The 21173-nt window shown below is 45.9% G+C and overlaps 1 protein-coding gene across 1 annotated transcript in view; it reads left to right on the forward strand.

Annotated features, from left to right (window-relative positions):
* TNFRSF19 (TNF receptor superfamily member 19) overlaps positions 1–21173 on the forward strand; it is a gene marked incomplete at its 3' end in the record, with an annotated part of 69174 nt that overhangs the window by 26240 nt on the left and 21761 nt on the right. The window contains exon 4 of the mRNA XM_082602420.1: positions 911–996. Coding sequence (XP_082458546.1) covers positions 911–996 — 86 coding nt within the window. The remainder of the gene's footprint in view (positions 1–910; positions 997–21173) is intronic.

Below are 21173 nucleotides of genomic sequence, written 5' to 3' on the forward strand. Positions count from 1 at the left end.
TTACCTAGACTCACGCCAACACTTTCCCAACTTTCTAAGTGAAAATGGTATATTTTCACTGCAATTTGCACTTACTTGTTAGTAATGAGGTTAACCATTTTACTGTTAATTTTTTAAATTTAATTGCATCATGTTTTTAGTTTTAATTGTGAAGTTTTAAAATTATGAAATGTTCTTCTTTTGGGAATTAGTGTTTTTTGCCTGTTTTTCAGTTGCCTTGTTCACTTTCACCATAATGATTTTTAAGTTTTATGTTATAGTCTTAAGTTATAGACAATACCATGACTAGAACTATTTACCAATTTTCTTTTGCCCACTATGTTGATGATACTTTGTTTTTGCTCTTCAGATGCCTCTAGTATTTGTGCGTCTGTGTGTGTGTGTGTGCACACGCGCACATGCGTGTGTGTTCAAAGCTGTTAATCTCTTCCTTTCTGGCTCCTGGGTTTCTTGTCATGCCTAGAAAGATGCCCCCTTTTATCACGATTGTATCAGTATCTGCCTGCATTTTTCCAATAGTTTTATGGTTTGCTTAGCATTTTTGGTCTCTGAATTTCAAAGGTTAAAAACCAGCACTTCAGAAGGCATTTTGTCATTTAAATGACAATAGAAATGTCCAGATTTCATACGCCCTCACGGGCACCCCACCTCAGTGTATGAAAAGTGCGGCTGAGTAGAACCTGCAAAGTTACATTTAGTGAATTGTTATTTCTTAAGCGTTCACCGCGCGTGCTCAGGGACCTTTCTAAGGATGTGTCTGTCTGCTGTTATCGTTAAGCCTTTGATAACCTTTTTTTAAACACTAGAACTGGTAATGGAGACTGCCAGTAATTTATCACATAAGTCTGTTTGCTGCAACTGTGAGCTTAGATGAAAATGCTAACAAGGATTATGTCCCTTTCTCTTCTAGATTTTACAGGAAGACCAAACTTGTTGGTTTTCAAGACATGGAGTGTGTGCCTTGCGGAGACCCCCCGCCCCACTACGAGCCGCACTGTGAGTAACGCCATACAAAGAGCAGAGGGGCTCTGGGCCTTTTTAAAAACCTTTCTTCACTGGGCAAATGGAACAAAATCTCTCTCTACTGCGCGGCTGAGAGTGCGTGGCCTTTTATCAGGAGTCCAGCAGGACAGAAAGCCCTTCTGTTGTGTGTCTCAGTCAGCAAACTGCATCCATTGATTGGAATCTCGGGTGAAGCACAGAGGCATTGCTGCTGCCACGTTCCATTCAGACTCTTATCTTTTTTGTTTGTTTGTTTGTTTTGGGGTTTTTTTTGCGGTACACGGACCTCTCACTGTTGTGGCCTCTCCCATTGCGGAGCACAGGCTCCGGACGCACAGGCTCAGCGGCCATGGCTCACGGGCCCAGCCGCTCCGCGGCACGTGGGATCCTCCCGGACCGGGGCATGAACCCGTGTCCCCTGCATCGGCAGGCGGACTCTCAACCACTGCGCCACCAGGGAAGCCCCAGACTCTTATCTTTCATTCTAGATCATAACTCAGGCAACTCCAGTTAACTAGGGGGTCCACATCCTACTGCGTCGTGTCTTTGTGCCGGGCTCTTCCTAGGCCCCACACGCTGTCATGGGGTGGCTCCCAGGCGTTTCTGGAGGCACCCCCCTCGGGGAATGGCAATCACCTGCCGAATGAGTGTGCATCCTAGTTCATTTCATTCCCTCCTTCACTTTTCTCATTTAACAAATAAGTAAAAAGAGAAAACCCATTACGTGTTGGTAAAGAGAAAATTGTGCCTTTTCTTCTTTGTATTAACATCAGTTGAACTTTTTGACCATATTTTTTCCTTAGATGAAAAAGGTGTTTGTTTCAGGTTATCAACCTCCATTGACTTTGAATAGGGAAGAGTGATTCCTCACTCTTCTTAATCCTAAATACAAGTCTGGCCAATGAAAACCCACCAGTGAGGGGCCAGGAGAGACGTCAGAGGGCGGGCGCCCCCCAACCCCGGCCTCCAGGTGTGCTCAGGGCAGGCTTGTCTCTGCTGAGCAGGGCCTTCCTGAGCTGTGGGAGCAGCGAGGTCCAGGAGGAAGGCTGGAGGAGGGCGCCATCCCTGCATGAGTTGCTCTTGACTTTCGGGGAACATGAGTAATACAGATGTTTATTTAGGGATTAGTTTAATATAATTTTCCATGCATGGGATCTGACCTCTTGCTTCTTTTTGTGACAGAAGCCCCCTTTTATCCATTGAAAGTCATTGCATTATTTGATAAGGTCACATGGTCACATTATTTGATAAGGTCACATGGTCAAATTATTTGATAAGGTCACTTTTGTTTCCAAGAATGTCATGGCATTTTGCAGTCCCTACTATCAGGTCCTTTACCAAAACGCATTACTTTCTACATTTGAAGTGATGGAAAGGCAAAGAACTTGACCCTTTCCAACTTTTATAGAAACGTACCTTGACCCCCATCTTTATAATAGGTAAATGTTCGCCAAATAATTCATTGCAATTAACAGATGCCATATTGAGTACCTGTTGTGTATTGGTCACAATTTGTTTTACTTAATTTTCTCAACGTCTCATCAGCAGCTCGCATTTGTCATTGAGGATGCTGGGTCCAGAGGGGTTACTAACGTTCCATTGTTGGCTGGTAATTGGCAGGGACACTATTCAATCCCAGGTCTAACTCCAAATACTGTGTTCTTGCCCCCCACGCCCTATGGTCTCGCTGGAAAAACCCAGCTGTCCAGTCTGTTCTCAGTTGGCTGGTGTAATCCACTGCATGTTAACTTTTTCCTGTATTATTTGCTTTGAGGTTCGTCATTTAACAAAAGCTCTAAAAATCTAACGTAGGGGAGGTACTGAAAGAGTCTCTATTTGCTACACAGCCCATAGCAGGACACGTCCCCTTGCCAGGTAAAACGTGGCAGCAACCTAGTCTTGCCAGTGGCTCCGCTCGGCCATCATTCCGTCCAGAAGGCCAAGATTATGCCTTTCATGCTAAACTACCATAAAAAGATTTAGGGAAGAAACCACTATTGACCAGTTTAGAGTTGGAAAGTCCTAGAGGGTTTTTTTTTTTCCCTTTAATTTATTGAGTTTAAATTTAAGGTAATCTAGTCCTAAGTCTGAGGCACTGGAATTTTTTGCCTTTGGGGATCTGGCTAAGCTTGGACATCATAAATTAGCCTTTAAATGTAGATTTCACATTTAACCTTTAATGTCTTGTAAAGCCGTACGTTATAATTTGAAAAGAAAATTGGCTAGTTTAATTTATGTGTATAGATATGTTTCTCCCTATATGAGACTTTTTAGAAAGCAAAGAAATAGAAATTATTTTTCAGAGTCAGAAATGCAGTACACACAGCTAATAGCTTTTGGAATTACGAAACAACTGTCTGGTGGTCTTTAGTGAGACTTAATCCTTATCACTTGGAAGGAAAGCTTGCTGCCTTTGGCACAGTTCTTGGGAATAATTCCAGAACGCAGCTAATCTCTTCAAAAGAGATCTTGAGGTCTTTGGGGGACATTATGTAAGGCGCCTTATGTTTTCATTTCTTCTGCTTTGGGCTTTTGAACTCATCCACGAAAAACTGCTCCTTCAGTGATTTTCCCCAGAGGAGTTGCTGTGTTATTTAGACTCTAAGCTCGAAGGTGGTGGCACCTCTCAAGCTACCTGGAATGATGGGGCTTGATTCAGTGATACACGTGGCAGTGGGAGGCCTGACTCCCCAGGCCCAGCGGCAGCCCTGGAGTCTGGGGGCTGTGGCCTTTGCAGCAGGACGCTCGCTGCAGCTACTTTTTCAGGCTCTGCTTCAGTCCCCCGTCCCCCCAATACTCTCAGCGGGCCGCTGGGGTGTGTACTTCCCTGGTCAGGCTCCTGAAGGAGAGAATCCGATGGGTGCAGGTAAACACCATCGTCCTGGGAGGTACAGCCTTTCTCACTTACCTGCTGAACAAATACTTGGGTCCCTGCTGGGAGCGTGCACACCATGGGACACAGAGACCCAGTCCTTCCCTTCACGGAGCTTAGGGTGCAGGCGGCTAGCTGTCGAGTCACTCAGGCGCTGCACACCTGGACGCACCTGGCGACCGATCAGTCCCGCCTGGGAGGATCTGCGGCTTTAAGAAAAAGTGATGGGTGATGACTCGGGAGCCGGAGGGGGGCTGCCCCGACTGTGACTTTCCAGCTGTGATCTAAGGATCGGCCAGGGGAGGATGAGCCCGAGAAGGAGGAAGCCGGGGCAGGGGCGGGGTGGGTCAGCCGAGGTGGGAAGTGCCCTTGGACTTGGCCCCGGAGGTCTTTGGCGGCCATTTTGGGGAGTGATGGAGACAGAAGCCAGATGACGGTGATGTAGGGGATGTGCAAGGAGAGGAGCGAGCCGACGGAAGACCACTCGGTCCAGAGCTCTGGCCAGAAGGGGATGCGCAGGAGGGCATGGGCAGGCCAGGGGGTTTGTTTTGTGTTGTTTGCAGGCAGGAGACACATCTGCCTGTTTGCAGGTTGAGGGGAAGGTCCAGTGGAGAGAGGCTGACTGTTCTATATGAGAGAACAAAAGAGTGATGTCACGTGAGGTTTGTTGAAGAACCCAGAGAAGGTGGCGGCGAGGGCTCCGTGCTGTAACCTGGGCCGGGCGGGGGGCAGGCGGGCAGGAAGCCGGGCTCGTGCGTCCAGAGTCCGGCGCGGCGCTCTCGCTCTTGGCTGTGTGTGCGGCAGGCACGAGGTGCCCCTCTGCCGGGTGAGGCTGGACCGGCGCAGGTGGCTGAGGGTCTCATCCCAGAGAGTGGACGGGCTAGATTAGATTAAGCGGTGGGTTTCCCAGGAACACCGAAGCTCCGCTGGGGTTAGTGGTCGTGGTGAGGCCTTGTTTCCTCTGCTGTGATATTGTAGGGCTTCTGCTGCCACAAGACATACCGAAATCGTACCCCAGATGCACAGCTTATAGCAAGCAACAAAGAAGTCCTTAAAGAGGATGACTGTCTGTGTTAATAACACCAGAATAATTTTAAATGACTGTAAATACTTTTTTTTTATATGATACCTGAAGCAAACCGAAGATTTGCTTCGCGAGATTACGAGAAAACTTAACAGAAAGCACAAGACTGAAGACTTCCCATATTTCCGTCAGCTCTCCAAAGGCCCACCCAGGCCCATCCTTGTCTTGGCTGGTGTAACTGTGGAGGGTGACTGAACTCCCCGGGGGCTGGGTTTCATGTCTGTAAAATGGGGTGCCCCCCCTCCCGGCTAAGGCTGATGTGAGTAGGAGATGGTCGGTATCTGTGATCCTCTGTGTGGTGTCCGGGCGGGCAGGAGCTCCAAGCTCTCAGCTCCTTCCTTGCCCCTTCTACCATGCAGTGCTTCCTGGGTGCCTAGGCCTCACCTCCTAGCATTTGGGAGAAATTGCTGTCTGGAGAAAGGGCCGCGGGCCTGCCCGGGGGTCTGGTGTTTAGCAGAGGCAGTGGTTCAAAGACCAGTAGTGAGTGTGGGAAGCCGCCGCACTCAACTGGATAGCGGGTAACAGGAGATGGAGGAGACGTTAGCCATCAGATAACAGATCTGTTCTCTGCAGCTTCGATTTGTGATCAAGAATGTCTCAATAGGCGTTTCTCTCCCTGTAGGGCGTACCTGTATTCCTTGTAAACTGATTTCAAAAACTAAGAGGGACTTCCCTGGTGGTCCAGTGGTAAAGAATCCGCCCTCCAATGCAGGGGACGCGGGTTCCATCCCTAGTCGGGGAACTAAGATCCCGCATGCCGCGGGGCAACTAAGTCCGTGCACCACAAAGTACAGAGCCCACGCGACACAACTAGAGAAGCCCGCGTGCTGCAACTAAGACTTGACGCAGCCAAAAGTAAAAATAAATAAATAAAATAAATATTAAAAAAAAAACTAGAAGGAAATTTCTATCCCCCCTGACTCTTTATATTGGCCCAGTCTTAAAGAGTCCTCGGAACCTTGGCGTCTATCAGCAGCAGAGTGTAGGACACAGCCTGGGACCATCAAGAAGTCTGGATTCACGTCCAGGCTCTGCCTGGACCGATGGCGTCACGTCGGGCAAGTCAGCTCACCACTTTGAACCTCCACTTACTCCTTGGAAAATGGGGCTAAGCATGCCATGTTGGCCGAGTTTAGATAGAACTGAATGGAATCGCATCCAGAAGTACACCAGCCTTCTTCCCAATGGTGCCTGCGGCCCCTCCCACCCCAGGTGTACCCTTTGTGGGGTACGGGGGCTGGGAACTGCCCCACTCGGGGAGGGTCTCAGATGCAGCTGGCTTTGATGTTGCCTTGCTGGTCCTCCCCCTGCACTGGGGGCTGAGCAATGAAGGTTACCTAGAAAGGGGCTGCGTTGGACTTTTGCGTTTGGTTACTCGGATGGCCAGAATATCAGGCTGAAGAGTCCCTACTCCAGCTGGCTGCTTTCCTCTCTGTCCCATTGCCCAAGGCCTCGTGCCTGCTGCCCAGCCAACATGAGCTTTAAGCTCTCCTCCCCGCAAAGTAATAGTGGATGTGTGAACATCAGTTAGTCTGCCTGTAGCATTAATTTGTGAGGATGTCTGGTTGATATCGCTGTAGAAGCAGATAAATAAATGGCAACCTTTAGGTAGAAACCCCTGCTTCAGGCTTTGCCCCTCATTGTAGCTTCACCTCCTGATGAGGTGCAGCTGTTTAGAGCATTAGGAGAAATAGAGAAAAACACCAGGAAATTTTAGAACTGTGTCCTGCCATGGGCCTGATAAGAAATGCAGATTTGGTGTGATTTCTTTCAGGCGTGTTTACTTAATTTGGAACTGTAGTTGGAACAAATGGTTTTGAAAAAATCCAAAGCGGTTTTTATTTAAGGGTGTTTAACCTAGATGTTTGCTTTGTTCTTGGGGGCTTTGTAAAATGAGCCACGTGATTCCGAAGAGATAAGCGATCGGATAAGTCGCCCGGTGGGGGAGAAGGAAAGTCAGGAGCTGTGCTAACCTGCAACTATTTAGGAATTTACATGACTCAGTACTCTCAGAACACCCGCAGGTCTCTGCACCCGTAAGTAATATATTCCATTATGAAAGATTGATTGTTTTCCAAAGGAAACTCAAACTGTCGTCTAAATAACGTCTAAATAAATTTCAAAGTAAACTTTTAAAAGAATTATTTGCTCATTAAAGATAGTTTTTAAAGTTTAATAGAAAAATAGAAGGGGAGAACATCATAAACAAAACATTTCCAGCATTAGCACATACAAAATACAGCCTTCTGGTGGTTTTCTTTTCAGTATTTTTTCTATCTCTACTACTGATCTTTTTTTAAAATAGGTGTAATTATGCTGTACATACAATTTTGTATCCTTTTTCCACTTGAGATATATAATTTTCACGTACTATTCTAAACATTAATGATATTTTCGAGTGAGTATGGCGTGGGCTTTGGATTTCAGGGCTGTCTCTGCCACACGCATTGCTCTGTCCATGTTTGCGTGAGCCTTCCACAGGTGGGCAGGTAGATGGATGCCCACTGGTGTTTGTGTGTCCAAAGGCACTGATATTTTTCTCTCTTGATCTGCAATGCTAAATTGTTTTGAAGTAAGGGTGCCTGGTAAACACCTCTTTTAAAGAAAACCAATTTAAAAGGAAATAATGGGGAGTGTTCTGAAATCGATGCCAGTATGGGTTTTCCAGTTACTTGTGGTGAAATACAGGTGACCTCAGCTGCTACCTGTGTTCCAGCTGAACCCCTGAGGTTCAGGAGCCAGTTCCTGCCATCCTGCCAGCACCCAGGACTCTTCATACTGCCAGGGACTAAAACACTCACTGAATCTGATCAGAGTGAGTGACATAGAATGAGATGCAGAGAGATGCATATAATCCAAAAGATTTATAGCAAATCCATTTGCTTTGGAAACACCATGTGATGTTATTGCATCTGTGTGTGTTTTCTGATTCTGCAACAGCGAGTTCTTCTCCTGGGCTTGCTAATACTTAGTGGCCTGACTTCCTGGAGTCCTTCCTGGATCCTCTGCAGGACAGGCCCACAAAGCCACCCTGTGCTAATGAACGGTTCAGTTTACAGAGGATGCTCACGGAGTCTGTGGTCCTCAGGCCGTGACTCTTAAGTGTCGGGTGGGGGGTCTGGTGCCCTGGGGGTGCTGGTGGAGCCCGGCTTCCAGACTGCTTCAGGACAGATGGGGGCTCCTGGACCTCCTAAACGGTGGAGAAGGGCAGCTTCTTCAAGATTTGGGTCTTTCCTGTTAAAACAGAACAGGGTGGGGAATAGGAGGACAGTGAGATCAAAGAAGACAGCCTGGGCTGCAGGGCAGCCTCCCCAGGCATCTGAAACAGGTTCCCCGTGCTGGTCACTCTTTATTCTTTGGTTTAGGGAACCATTCTCCTCTCTTCCTTCCACTTTCCGTAGTTCTCTGCTTTTCTTCCCTTTATTTTTCTCAGTATTATGTGATTCCCTTACTTTATTGACAAACCGTCTAAAACAGTGGTCACGGAAGGTTGCTTATGGGGGAACCAAACAGACGGAAATCCACCGGGGCTCCCTGCAGGGTCCCGGCACGAACGTCCTGCCTCGAGGATGCCTCGTGAACCCCCGTGTGGTCCACCTAGGCTTTACTGTGGATGATGCTCTGTCGGCCCAGCCAGCCCGGCGGAGGGCAGGAAGCGGGGGAGCAGCTGAGACAGGCAGAGAGGTGGACGCAGGGAGAAGCGCAAAGGCAGCCTGTGCGTGCAGAGGGGGGACGCAGGGCCCCACGGGGCAGCCGCAGAGCACCAGGCACGCCGTGACTTCCTGCCATTTAGTGTAGAGCAGAGGGACCAAGTCCACCTCAACGACGGACCCCGCCTGGGCTTTTCTAATGTCACTCACGACAGGCACTGCCGTTTTCATTATTGCTCTGGACGCAGAAAGGGGAGGGGAGGGAGGCCCCATCACATTTGGTGAAATCTTTTCCAGAAAACAGAAAAACTGCTGTAAGTTCTTTGAAATGATTTCCATTGCAAATGGTTAACCTGTTTTTTAAGCAGATTTGCTTCTGGAGGGAAACAACTGTTTTCTAAATATAGGTTGACAATTAGTTATAGCAAACGCCTCGTGTTCCAAGGATATTGAAAAAGTAGCAGGGCAGTTTTAACATCTTGGCCTCTTTAGAGAGAAAAAAGGGCGCGGTAAATACATCTGCTTTGAACAATTATTTAGCTGTTTCGGGTATTTATCTTTCCTTAGCCCTAGCTTCATTAAAGTTATAAAAATCAAAAAATTTGAAGAGCAAACTGTTTCTTACACTCGTGCGCTCTATGTGCATTCTTTTCTCCCGATATAAAATTGCCAAATATTTGTAAGCCATTCACTTGGTCCCGCATAAGAAGAAGAACAGGAAAGGGCAGTTTAGCTGCCTTCACTGGGTCTGTGGACCGTGTCCCTTGAGTCTGGAGATGCTTTGAGATCTCTGGTCAGTTGGCTGCCTTCTGGGAGGTGGGAGAGTCCTGGTCTGGAGACGCTGAAGGCTTTGATCCCGCCCTTCGAGCAGGCAGTTGATTATTACCCAGTCGTCTATAAATCTAGCTTCTCGGCCTTTATCTTCAGTCTCTTTCAGACATTTAAAGTCAATGAACTCGTTTAAATATTTGCTCACGAAGAAACAGGTTGTGGTCTGTTAAAGGCCATCCCTAAATTAAATGAATGTTAGATTAAGGGCAGTTTATTTAAAAAATATAAAATCCAGCAGGCCTGTTTCATTAAGTTGTGGACTTTTGCAAAGGGTACAGTGATTTGTGTGTGTACCCGTTAAACACTTGAAATAAATAGGTGTGGAGAAAAGCCGTCTCACAGTTTATGCCGGACCCGTAGTGGAAACGCTCAAAGTTGCAGCTTAGCGATGACTCCCTCTCTCGGAGCAGAGTATTTATTCCCAGGAGGTGGTGTGCCAGGGCTCCTGCTGCCTGGAAACCAGCGCTTGGTCCTTTAGGGGCCACATTCCAAGGGCGCCTGGAATATGTAGCTGCCCCCGTGGAGGGGGGTGTTTTTGCCTTGTGGGTAAGCGCCCGGCTGCTTCCCACGCCAACTGCTTGACGAGGGATGTCATTGGAGGAACATTGCTTTGAGGAGGGAAAAGAGAAGCATCAGGAGAGTTTAAAATAGCAAGCAGCGGGGCTTCCCTGGTGGCGCAGTGGTTAAGAATCCGCCTGCCACTGCAGGAGACACGGGTTCGAGCCCCGGTCCAGGAAGATCCCACATGCAGCAGAGCAACTAAGCCCGTGCGCCACAACTACTGAGCCCATGTGCCACAACTACTGAAGCCCGCGTGCCTAGAGCCCGTGCTCCACAATGATAAGCCACTGCAGTGAGAAGCCCGCGCACCACAACAAAGAGTAACCCCCGCTTGCCACAACTAGAGAAAGCCCGCGTGTAGCAACGAAGACCCAACACAGCCAAACATAAATAAATAAATAAATTAAAATCAATAAATAAAATAGCAAGCAGGGCTTGAGTTCTGGAGGGTACGACACTCATCCGTGTCCCACAGCCTGCGCTGCCCTCACACAGCCAGGAGGTGGTCACAGGGAGGAGAGGCAGGAGGCGCCCAGGTCGGGCCTGCCTCTCCAGGCCAGCGCAGAAGGACCAGGAGTAAGAGTTTAATTTCAAACTTAAGGAAAAAACATTGAAACTATACTTGAAATGTAGTTGAGTCATCCTACTTGAAAAAGTAATGTAAAATAACTCAAAGGGAAAATAAAAAGGTTAAAAAAATTTTTTTTAATAACTCAAAGGGTGGAAAAGGTAGTAGACAGTAAAACTTGGAAGCTTAAACTCAAATATCAAATAGGAATTTAAAAAATATATATCCCAGGGCCTCCCTGGTGGCGCAGTGGTTGAGAGTCCGCCTGCCGATGCAGGGGATGCGGGTTCGTGCCCCGGTCTGGGAGGATCCCATATGCCGCGGAGCGGCTGGGCCCGTGAGCCATGGCCGCTGAGCCTGTGCGTCCGGAGCCTGTGCTCCGCAAGGGGAGAGGCCACAACAGTGAGAGGCCCGCGTACAGCAAAAAAAAAAAAAAAAATATATATATATATATATATATCCCATTTCAGGTGTTTAAACAAGTATTTTAACTGCTTCATTTATTATATTGACCGTATCAGAGAAATTAAGTGTTTGTGAGGGTTTTGTCTGTATATTAATCATGTATCCATTTTCTTAGATATTCAGGACGCTTCTTAATACTGTACAATTATAAGGAAAGGGAAGAAGTGTTTCTTTTGTCTTTAACTGTTCCAAAGTAATTTTTTAACTTTATTGAAATGTACTTGACATACAAGAAGAGGCATCCATTTTACGTGCACAGTTCAGTGGGTTTTGACAGATGTGCACAGCTGTGTCATCATCTGCCCCAGGGGAGATGTGAAAGTCTTCCCAAAGGGGAGCATCTCAAGCAGAGCCTGGAGTCACCTCAGAGGGGTTCTCTTTATCATACGTACCATTGTCTTGAAGACAGCGTTTAGACACCTTTTTGTTCTCTTGCATTTAAAAAAAATGTATGTGTGCATATATTACTGTTTTCTGTCCACGTTTCCTTTTCTATGTGGAGACCAAAGGGTTCTGGTGTGAAATGTCGAATTTTGTGTTTAAATGATTTTCTGCAAAATCTTCAGTATCAAACTTAAAAAGTGCACTGAAAATCAATCATCCCTGGAAAGCTTTCCAGTGGTCATAAGAGGCCTGCTTTTCTTTAAAATGAGGAAAATTACTTTTTCAAATTTTTGGTGTTAGCCTGGCTGCTTAGCTCAGGAAGTCTCCCAGGGAGTCCTTTTTGGGGGCCTCATGCTAGTCTGGAAAGCAGAGGGCATAAAGACAGCTCTCTGATGTGATAACTGTCGACCAGTCTGACCTCTTGTTCATAGACAGATGTACTGGATCCTACTCTGGGCACTGACGTGGCACCAGGGACCCTGCAGTGAAAAACACAGACTAAATTCCCAGTGCTCAAGGAGTCGACGCCCTAATACTCCGGGGGAGAGGGGTATTATGTAAGATAAGGTGGCCAGAAGAAGGCCTGTCCCAGGGTCCCTGATGCAGGGAGGAGGGCAGAGCATGAGCAGAGGCGGGAGCCCAGCCAGTGGGTGCAGGGCCTTGGGAAACCGTGCAGACCAAGGAGGACCCTGTCCTCTGAGGGAGAATGGTAACTGCAGGAGTGACAGGATCTGACGTCACATTTCACAGAGATCCTTCTGTGCTGCTGAGGATGGACTTCAGGAGAGCAAGGGAAGAAGCAGGGGACCAGTTCAATGCAACGGTTTTAGCTGATTCGATAAAAGGATGCACTTAGAAGAACGGGCTTTCCACCCGTTTCTCAAGAGTTAATTTTTTTTTTGGCTGCATATATTAATAACGTAATAATATTTGTTATATTTTACCTGCTCTGTGATGTCAAAGAAAATTACAGAAGAATAGCGTTCAGTTGATTTTTTTCTAAACTTGGGCAAAACACAAATTTTGAAGAGGTGAACTTACGATTTTATATCACGTCGTAAGATTTTACTGCATGGTAAATGTTTTCTATTATTTTAGGCCCTGGGGACACAAGAAGGATCTAAAAAATAAGATCCTGGAAGTTTCTCTCTTACTTCTAACGCTTATTAGCACTGAAAGGACACTCACATAACTACCTCATTTGATCATCCCAAGACTATTGCCAACCAGTATCTACTTGATGTTTTTGTGGATTAGCTCATTTAATCTTCATTATGAAGAGGCTTGCTTTTGAGTCCTGGTCCTAACAGCTGACTTTCAGATGAATTATTTAACTTGTCTGTGTCCCAGTTTTTTCACCTACCAAAGGAAGATTCTTATAGGTTTAAAAGAGGAAATAAAGCCCCCTCAATTGAAGTCCTGAATCTGCTTCACATTCCAAACCTCAAGACATATGTGCTCTTTCCAACCTAACCCAGACTTGGGTTCTTTACCATAAGGTCTGTCAACTGTCAGGTTATAAATAAATTAAGAGCAGGGTCAATTCTGCTGTAACAGAGACAGCAAGAAACACAGTCCAAATCCAGATTTTCTCTTCAGTCTAGACCCAGCCACGTGAAACTGGGCAGAGACATACACACATTTTTTTTTTCTTAGTTGGAAGTTAAAAATGGGTGGAAATAATTTGAGTTTCATCATTTTAGAATAATTTCACAGAAGATTACTTCTTTCAGGGACTTCCCTGTTGGCGCAGTGGTTGAGAATCCGCCTGCCAATGCAGGGGACACGGGTTCGAGCCCTGGTCCAGGAAGATCCCACATGCCATGGAGCAACTAAGCCCGTGAGCCACAGTTACTGAGCCTGCGAGCCATAACTACTGAGCCCGCATGCCACAACTACTGAAGCCTGCGCACCTAGAGCCCGTGCTCCGCAACAAGAGAAGCCACCACAATGAGAAGGCCTCGCACCGTAAGGAAGAGCAGCCCCCGTTCGCCGCAACTAGAGAAACCCTGCATGCAGTAACGAAGACCCAATGCAGCCAAAAACAAAAAATTACTTCTTTCAATACTGCAGGGAGGTAAATAAGAATTATCCACTTTACTAATAACAGGAAAGCTGAGAAGTTCAGGAGGCAGAGTCCTTAGGTGAAAGCATGCTGAGCTGGACACTGCCTTCCCCGAGGGTGAGGTCAAACGAACAAGGTCGTGCTTTCACGGGAACACGGAGTCCAGGGCCCCCAGTGCAGCCTGGCACTCAAGGGGTTAAGCAGAGTCCTGCGCAGGAACCAGGAGGGCAGGGGCCCAAGTTTCATGTCTTTGTTCCAATTCCCAGATGGCAACCCGGTCTGTTAGTCGCAGTTGAAGCAAAACTATTTTTGAGTCTGTGTATCCTACAGCACAGATGGTTGAGGCCATAATAATGTGTTTCTTTTATGGTGTCTTTTCTGTTTCTCGGTGTAGAAGTTTAAAAGCTTCATTGTTTCATCAGTCAAGTAAACACAGCAAGACCTTATGGGACTGTGGGATAATAAAAGGAAGAAAAACATCCTTGAAAGCAGGAAAAAAATCTTTTTCTTTATTCTGTTTACAGAGGAATGCTATAGACAATCTGTGGCCATTGTGTGGCTTATAATTTTTTTCAGTGTTAAAGATGGTATTTATCATAATTACAGTACCAAACAGTTATAATCCACCCAGTGCCAGAGACAAGTCTAAAGTACCGAGCTCTCCCTGGGCATCACAGACTTTCTCCGAACAGCACCGGGCGGTGAAAGTCGCTGGTCGATCGTGCGGTTGAACTGCGGGTAGTGGTGGCCTGGGGTTCACATCCCTGTCTCACCAGCCACTCTGCTGTGACAGTTGCCTTGTCTGTCCTTCCCTTCTTTTCCCCACAAAGATATGCATGATAATATGTGGCACAGCTCTGGTGGGGGACAGGTCTCTAAGCCAAGTGATCTGGAAGCAAGATTAAGAAGAACAGAAACCAGGGGACTCCCCCGGTGGTCCAGTGGTTAAGAATCCTCCTGCCAGTGCAGGGGATGCAGGTTCCATCCCTGGTCCAGGAAGATCCCACATGCTGCGGAGCAACTAAGCCCGGGCGCCACAACTGGAGAGAAACCCACGAACCACAATGAAGAGCCCTCATGCTGCAACTAAGACCCAACACAGCCATAAATAAATAGATAGATAGATAGATAGGTAAGCTGCTTGTTTCAGCTTCAAAAAAAAAAAAAGAGCAGAAACCAAGTTCAGTTAAATAATTGACCAAGACCAAGTCTCAGCTACTGGGACCTTCAGCCTCGTGGCAACAGGTCCCTAGCCAGGATTTTCCCCCTCTCGGGGATGCTTTTGTGTGTTGGGTTGGACTTCAGGATCCCCTTGGACCGCCAGCCTTTCAGGTCACTCCCCACCCCCCAGGCCTCCGGGGTTGTCTTTCTACCTTTTGGGAGCCTGAACCCCTCATCCTAACCCCACCCCAGCACCTCGCTTAACACCCTCCTGACCCCTTTGCCTGTCCGACATCTTATCACACTTGTTCCAGGCCTATCACTGGGCTGCTGAGTGCCCTTGAATCCTGTTTTCCTTTGGTTTTTTTGTTGCACTTCTGATGGCACTTCCAAGGACACACACACCTTGAGGAGTAGAAAACTGTTTATCTTGTCCATCTATAATTTCCTTTTGTCCTGCTGAGAAGAAATACAGCTGTTCACTTCAATGCCTTACTTTTTTTTTTTTAATTTATTTATTTTATTTATTTATTTCTGGCTGCATTGGATCTTCGTTGCAGTGCGTGGGCTTCTCATTGCGGTGGCTTCTCTTGTCGCAGAGCACGGGCTGTAGGCACGCGGGCTTCAGTAGTTGTGGCTCACGGGCTCTAGAGTGCAGGCTCAGTAGTTGTGGCTCACGGGCTCTAGAGCACAGGGCTCAGTAGTTGTGGCACATGGGCTTAGTTGCTCCACAGCATGTGGGATCTTCCCGGACCACGGCTCGAACCTGTGTCCCCTGCATTGGCAGGCGGATTCTTAACCACTGCACCGCCAGGGAAGTCCTCAATGCCTTATAAATGTAGTTAATTTTCATTTTCTGGATAGAAACATTGACCTTTGGTACTAATAAATACGATCCAAAGCCAAATTTAAAGAAATGAAAAAAGGAAACCTTTACCACTCCATGTGGTAACAGTCGATCAGCAGTGACTAGTCAGCTTCAGGGACCAGAGCCCTTGGGGAACAACACGCCTGGTGAGGACGAGGCTCACTTCCCAGCTGCTTCTCACCCCTCCCGCCAGGACCACGCCGGGGCTCAGTGCATCCGCCCCTGGGTGGGTTGTCCTCCCCTGGCCCCTCGGGGCTCCCAGCCAGTGTTGGTGAAAGCTGGTGGCTCCGAGTCCAGAGCAGCCACTGCTGGCAGATTCGGGCAGCAGGGCAGGGTCTGCAGGGTGCAGAGGAGATGGTGGGTGAGAACCAAGTGGAGGCTGGTGGGAGGGAGAAGGGGACAGAGATCCAGGTATTTGGAAAGACAGTTTTCAAAGCAATACATAACCCTGCTGGATGAGAAAGGACATCCTTAAATCATTATTCTTCTGGCCATTGAAAGACAAAGTACTCATTATTGTAGTCAGAGTGAGTGATGATACTGTGGCTTTTCAGCTTAGAACAAAGCAGAACCCTGCTGGCAGAGTACAGTGCTTGTCCTTCAGGGGTTAAGGGCCTCAGAGGGCATTTGCACCAGTGAACACGCGGCTGGTGATGGATGGAGCGACGGAGACGCTCTGGGTGGTGCCGTCTCTCAGGAAGAAGGTGCTGGGCTCCCCAAGACTCCGTTGAGACAGGCTGTGGGGGCTCGTTTACTTAGTCGGATGAGGTTCGCAGTGGAAAATACGGCCTCAGTTGGACAGGGAACCAAGCCCGTCTCTACACACACCAAGCAGAGACTTGGTGATTTCCGCCGGTTTTTAAAAATCATTTTTTGTAACCACGCAGGTTAGTAATTGAAGTCAGAAGATGTAGTTGGGTAGCTGTGCTGGTGAGAATCTGAACCCACCACATTCCTCCTTCAGTTCACACCATCAGCTTATTGCAAATACATGCATCACTGACTTCCTGACCCTAAGGTGTCCCCAGGTGGGAGCAAGAGTGACTCTCAGGTAAAAGGTCACAGGTAAAGTCGAGGAGAGACAAGAGGGTGAAACATCCCCGACGTTGGGTAGAATTTCCCGTCGGTCAGCATGTCTTTTTGGTCGTGAGCGCTGTGCTGGCCAGGTGGTGGTCCAGCCTCCTTCCTCTTCACTGTCTCCCCTTTACCCCTCTTCCTCTCAAATAAGAGGGTCTCTCTTCCCACGTTGGCTATCCACCACGTTGCAGATGCTCACCGAGCATCACCATCCACCCTCAGAAAAGAATAAGTCAAATTCCTTTGTCCACAAAGACAGTTATCACACATCCATGGAACTGGCCTTTTTTTCTGCTGTAATTTCACAGTGAGGCCAGACCATCTAAATATTGGCAATAGAACCAGGCAAATACATACATGACAAAATACAGATTTCAGAGTCATTTGTATTAATCCCTCTTCCTTCAATGCCCCCTTTTTTGCATTGAATTTAAATATGTATCATTGTTTATGCTTAAAGTCTGTTTCTGTTTATCTGTCAGTATGTCGGTAATAAGACCAAACTGTGGTCTTAGTGCTCAAGGAGCTAGAATAGAAAGAAGCATATTGTTTTAGTTTATTCTCTCCACATCCTGTACCAACAGTGCTTAATACAAGGCTTTGAGAGAGGCTTGGAGATCTTGGACTAACGTTATCCTCAGTTGGGGCTCTCACCTTGTGTCTCATCCACACGGAATGCTCCGCCAGTGTATTGAAGCAGCGGTGAGGACAGGTCCTGTAGCTTGTGTGCCACATCCCTCTAGAGAGGGACCGGAGGGTTGCTTCAGAGTCTTGGCAGGTGTACCCCTGCTCTGTATTCTCTGAGCTCTCTCTGTGCCTGACCATTGATACTTTTCTGATTTGCCTAAAGTTTTTTTTCCTAAAGGCTTTTCTTAGTAGTAGCTTTACCATTTCATTCACAGTATTCCATGAGGTTGAGTTATTTTGCTCATGGTCGCTGATTCTTATATAACATTGCTTCTGTTACCATGGGGAGATCACATGGTGAGACCCTTTGAGGTACTTAGATAAAAGTAGTGAGAGCTGTGTCTTTCGTAAGAAACGCGTCTAAACTTCTGGGGAGTCATGTTGGTTTGTCTTCATTGTGAATTTTCCGTCTGAATTTTCCTGCCCTCTAGGGCCATGTAACAAGGACCCAGGCTGTCCCATCAGTGTATTCAGAAGCCTGCCCACTATGCAGGTGGTTCAGTTGGTTTAAAAAACACTCCAGATTCTGACATAATAACAGTTAGAATATAATGTCTGGTTCCAAGTAATAACAGGAGGAAGCATGGCTAACACAGAAGGTTCTCTGTGGGAGGCACCATGCTAACCCTCCATGTGCATCACATCGTTCAGGTCTCACAAAAATCCTACGAGGTAGATACTGTTATTTCCTGATTTTACTGATAAGGAAACTGGGGTTGTCATTTGCTGGTGGTAATACAGCTAGTAAATGGCAGAGCCAGCTCTTAACCAAGAGTATGTGCAGCCATATATACAATGGTGTATTTCTAAGCCATAAAAAGAAACCAAATTGAGTTATTTGCAGTGAGGTGGATGGACCTAGAGACTGTCATACAGAGTGAAGTAAGCCAGAAAGAGAAAAATAAATACTGTATGCTAACACATATATGTGGACTCTAAAAAACAAAACATGGGCAGGACATGAATAAAGACACAGACGTAGAGAATGGACTTGAGGATACAGGGAGGGGGAAGGGTAAGCTGGGTCGAAGTGAGAGCGTGGCATGGACATATATACACTACCAAACGTAAAATAGATAGCTAGTGGGAAGCAGCCACATAGCAAAGGGAGATCAGCTCGGTGCTTTGTGACCACCTAGAGGGGTGATAGGGAGGGTGGGAGGGAGGCTCAAGAGGGAGGAGATACGGAGATGTATGTATACGTATAGCTGATTCACTTTGTTATACGGTGGAAGCTAACACACATTGTTAAGCAATTATACTCCAATAAAGATGTTAAAAAAAAAAAAGAGTATGTGCAGCATTTTATAGTACATGTTGAAGCCAGGAAAAGAGAGAAGGAAGAAAGGATAAAGGCCTGCAGACGTCCACGTACCACACTTGGACCAGTGGAGGGAGGCTTCTGTCCAATCCTTTCTGAAAGTTGAGCTCTGGACCTTCAGCAGCAAAGTGAATTCATCAACCAGCAGTGCTTCCAGTTCGAGCAGCATCCACCTACACGGCAGCTCTGGGGGAAAGAGCTGTGTGTTTGCTATTTTAATTCTCACTCAGTAGAATCAGGTTCATGTGAACACAACTTGCATGAGCTCCACTTATATGAGCTGATGTCCACTAGAATCTGCTAGTTGTTTGTTATTATGTGTATTAACTTATCTGGATGGTCACTGCTACTATTTTCTGCTTCGACATCAGTAGGTGTAATTACATGCAATTGCTCTACGTAATCAAAATCCTGATACTGCCTTCTTATCTTTAACCCTTTGATCGGTAATAGTGTTCCGTCAGTTCCAAACTATTAACAATCAGTTATCTCATTTCTCCACTGACTTTAGTTAAGGTTTTCTACAAGGGACGACTGTATAGCACAGGGAACTTACCCAATATTCTGTGATAACCTATATGAGAAAAGAATCTAAAAAAGAATGAATATACGTATATGTATAACTGAATCACTTTGCTGTATACCTGACACTAACGCAACATTGTAAATCAACAATGCTCCATTAAAGTTAAAATATTTTAAAAAGTAAGAACAACAACAAAAAATAGGATTTTCTAGGAGCAGAGATAAAGTTGCAGATAAGAACTGATAGGCCTGTTATTTAAAGAAGTTTCTTTAAATAACACACCTCTTCTTTTAATCACACACCTCTTCTAGGGTAAGAAATTCAGAAAAATGTTTTGATGAAAGCTTTCCAGAATGCAAAACGGAGCTTTGATTCATATCACTAGTGTTTTCATTGCAAGATTTGGACTTTCCTTCTTTAATTCAAAAGATAATAATGGAATAATCGAAACCATTTTGGAATATTGACTATAATCATATCTTTTTAAATGTCTTGTAATAGAGAGTAATGTTTATTAATAATCCAAAGGAAAGACTCTGTATATAAAGATGAGAATAGACATAAATGCGAAGGACACTTCTAAATGCTTTAAATTTAAGAATGCATAGAATTATATCCACCACCCTCCCCCTCCCTCCAGTTTCCAGAAGGACACTTCACATTTTCTTCATAGTTTCCTCCCAACAAACATGGTAACAAGCTGAGAATAGCAATAAAGCAGCCATGGGCAGGCAGCCCAGAGGGAAACAGAAATTGATCAAGGCAGAATGGCAGATGGAGAGAGGGCTCAGAGGTCCTCTGTGGGGGTCTCAGAAACCTGAGAGCCGCCCACAATCAGGGCGCCCAACCGTGCCATCACAGGGTACCCTGGGTTTCTTTGGTTCTGTAGCCTTTCAGCTTTTACATGTCACTTTATTTATCCTCAGTGGTTAGCCCAACTTGGCCAAGTGGGAAATAAAGATACAAGAGTTTACTTCTCAGAGGTGGGTTCTGCTTATGATAAAACCATATTTGTGACTCATCTGTATTAGTATTAGAAGAAAGCAAGCTTGAGGCCCCCTTGGGGTTCTGCCTTGATTCACTTGCATTTAAATCATGAAAGGACTCGTAATTAGGGCAGTGCCTGCAAGGGAACTTAAAAGAAGGAAACGAGCTCAGAAGTTCTGTATTTATAAACAAATGTTAAAACATTGCTCAACAAAGGAAGAATGCTTGCCTAGCTGCACTGTTTTTGATGTGCTCTCAGTTCAAAAAGGAAAATCAATAAAAACAGTTTAGGGCACTAACTTGGGAACTCAGCACTCAGAGCATGTTTGAAAACTGGTGTGACACGATGAACTTTTGGTTTCACTTGCACACAACTGACTGCCCCAAATACAGATGTTAGAAGATGGTCTGGCCAATGTTTACTTGGCTCAGATTCTGGTAAACAGAAATGTCAAGTTCGATGATTTGGGTGAAGCTTCAAAAGTAAGGTCAGAATGATTCCTTTTAAAAAAAAGATGCAAATCGTAGTATAATCCTTCTATCATTCCTTTGAAAATGATACTTTCTTAATGTAAATAATCTTGCTTAATGAGTAATGAAATCTTGCTTGAGCTGTGATTACTATTTGTTATAAACTCCCACTGAGCTTCGCTCCTCTTATTTTACTTTGTGATATCGTATTTTGAAATCACATTTTAGTTTCATTTTAATTCAGAGATTCATTCGACAATAAATTTGTAGACAGCTGCAATGGGCAAGGTCAGTAATTTTTTTAAAATATGGTAGTTCTATTTGTAATTTTTTAGGAACCTCCATTTTATTGTTTTCCATAGTGGCTGCACCAATTTACATTCCCACAAACAGTTCAGGAGGGTCCCCTTTTCTCTACATGCTCACTAACACTTGTTATTCCTTGTCTTTTTGATGATAGCCATTCTGACAGGTGGGAAGTGATATCTCACTGTGGTTTTGGTTTGCATTTCCCCGATGATTAGTGATGTTGAGCATTTCATGTGTCTGTTGGCCATCTGTTGTCTTCCTTGGAAAAATGCCTGTTCAGGTCC

The sequence above is a fragment of the Mesoplodon mirus genome (assembly GCF_964341445.2).
Source record: "Mesoplodon mirus genome assembly, chromosome: 17".
In the NCBI taxonomy this organism is placed as follows: domain Eukaryota; kingdom Metazoa; phylum Chordata; class Mammalia; order Artiodactyla; family Ziphiidae; genus Mesoplodon; species Mesoplodon mirus.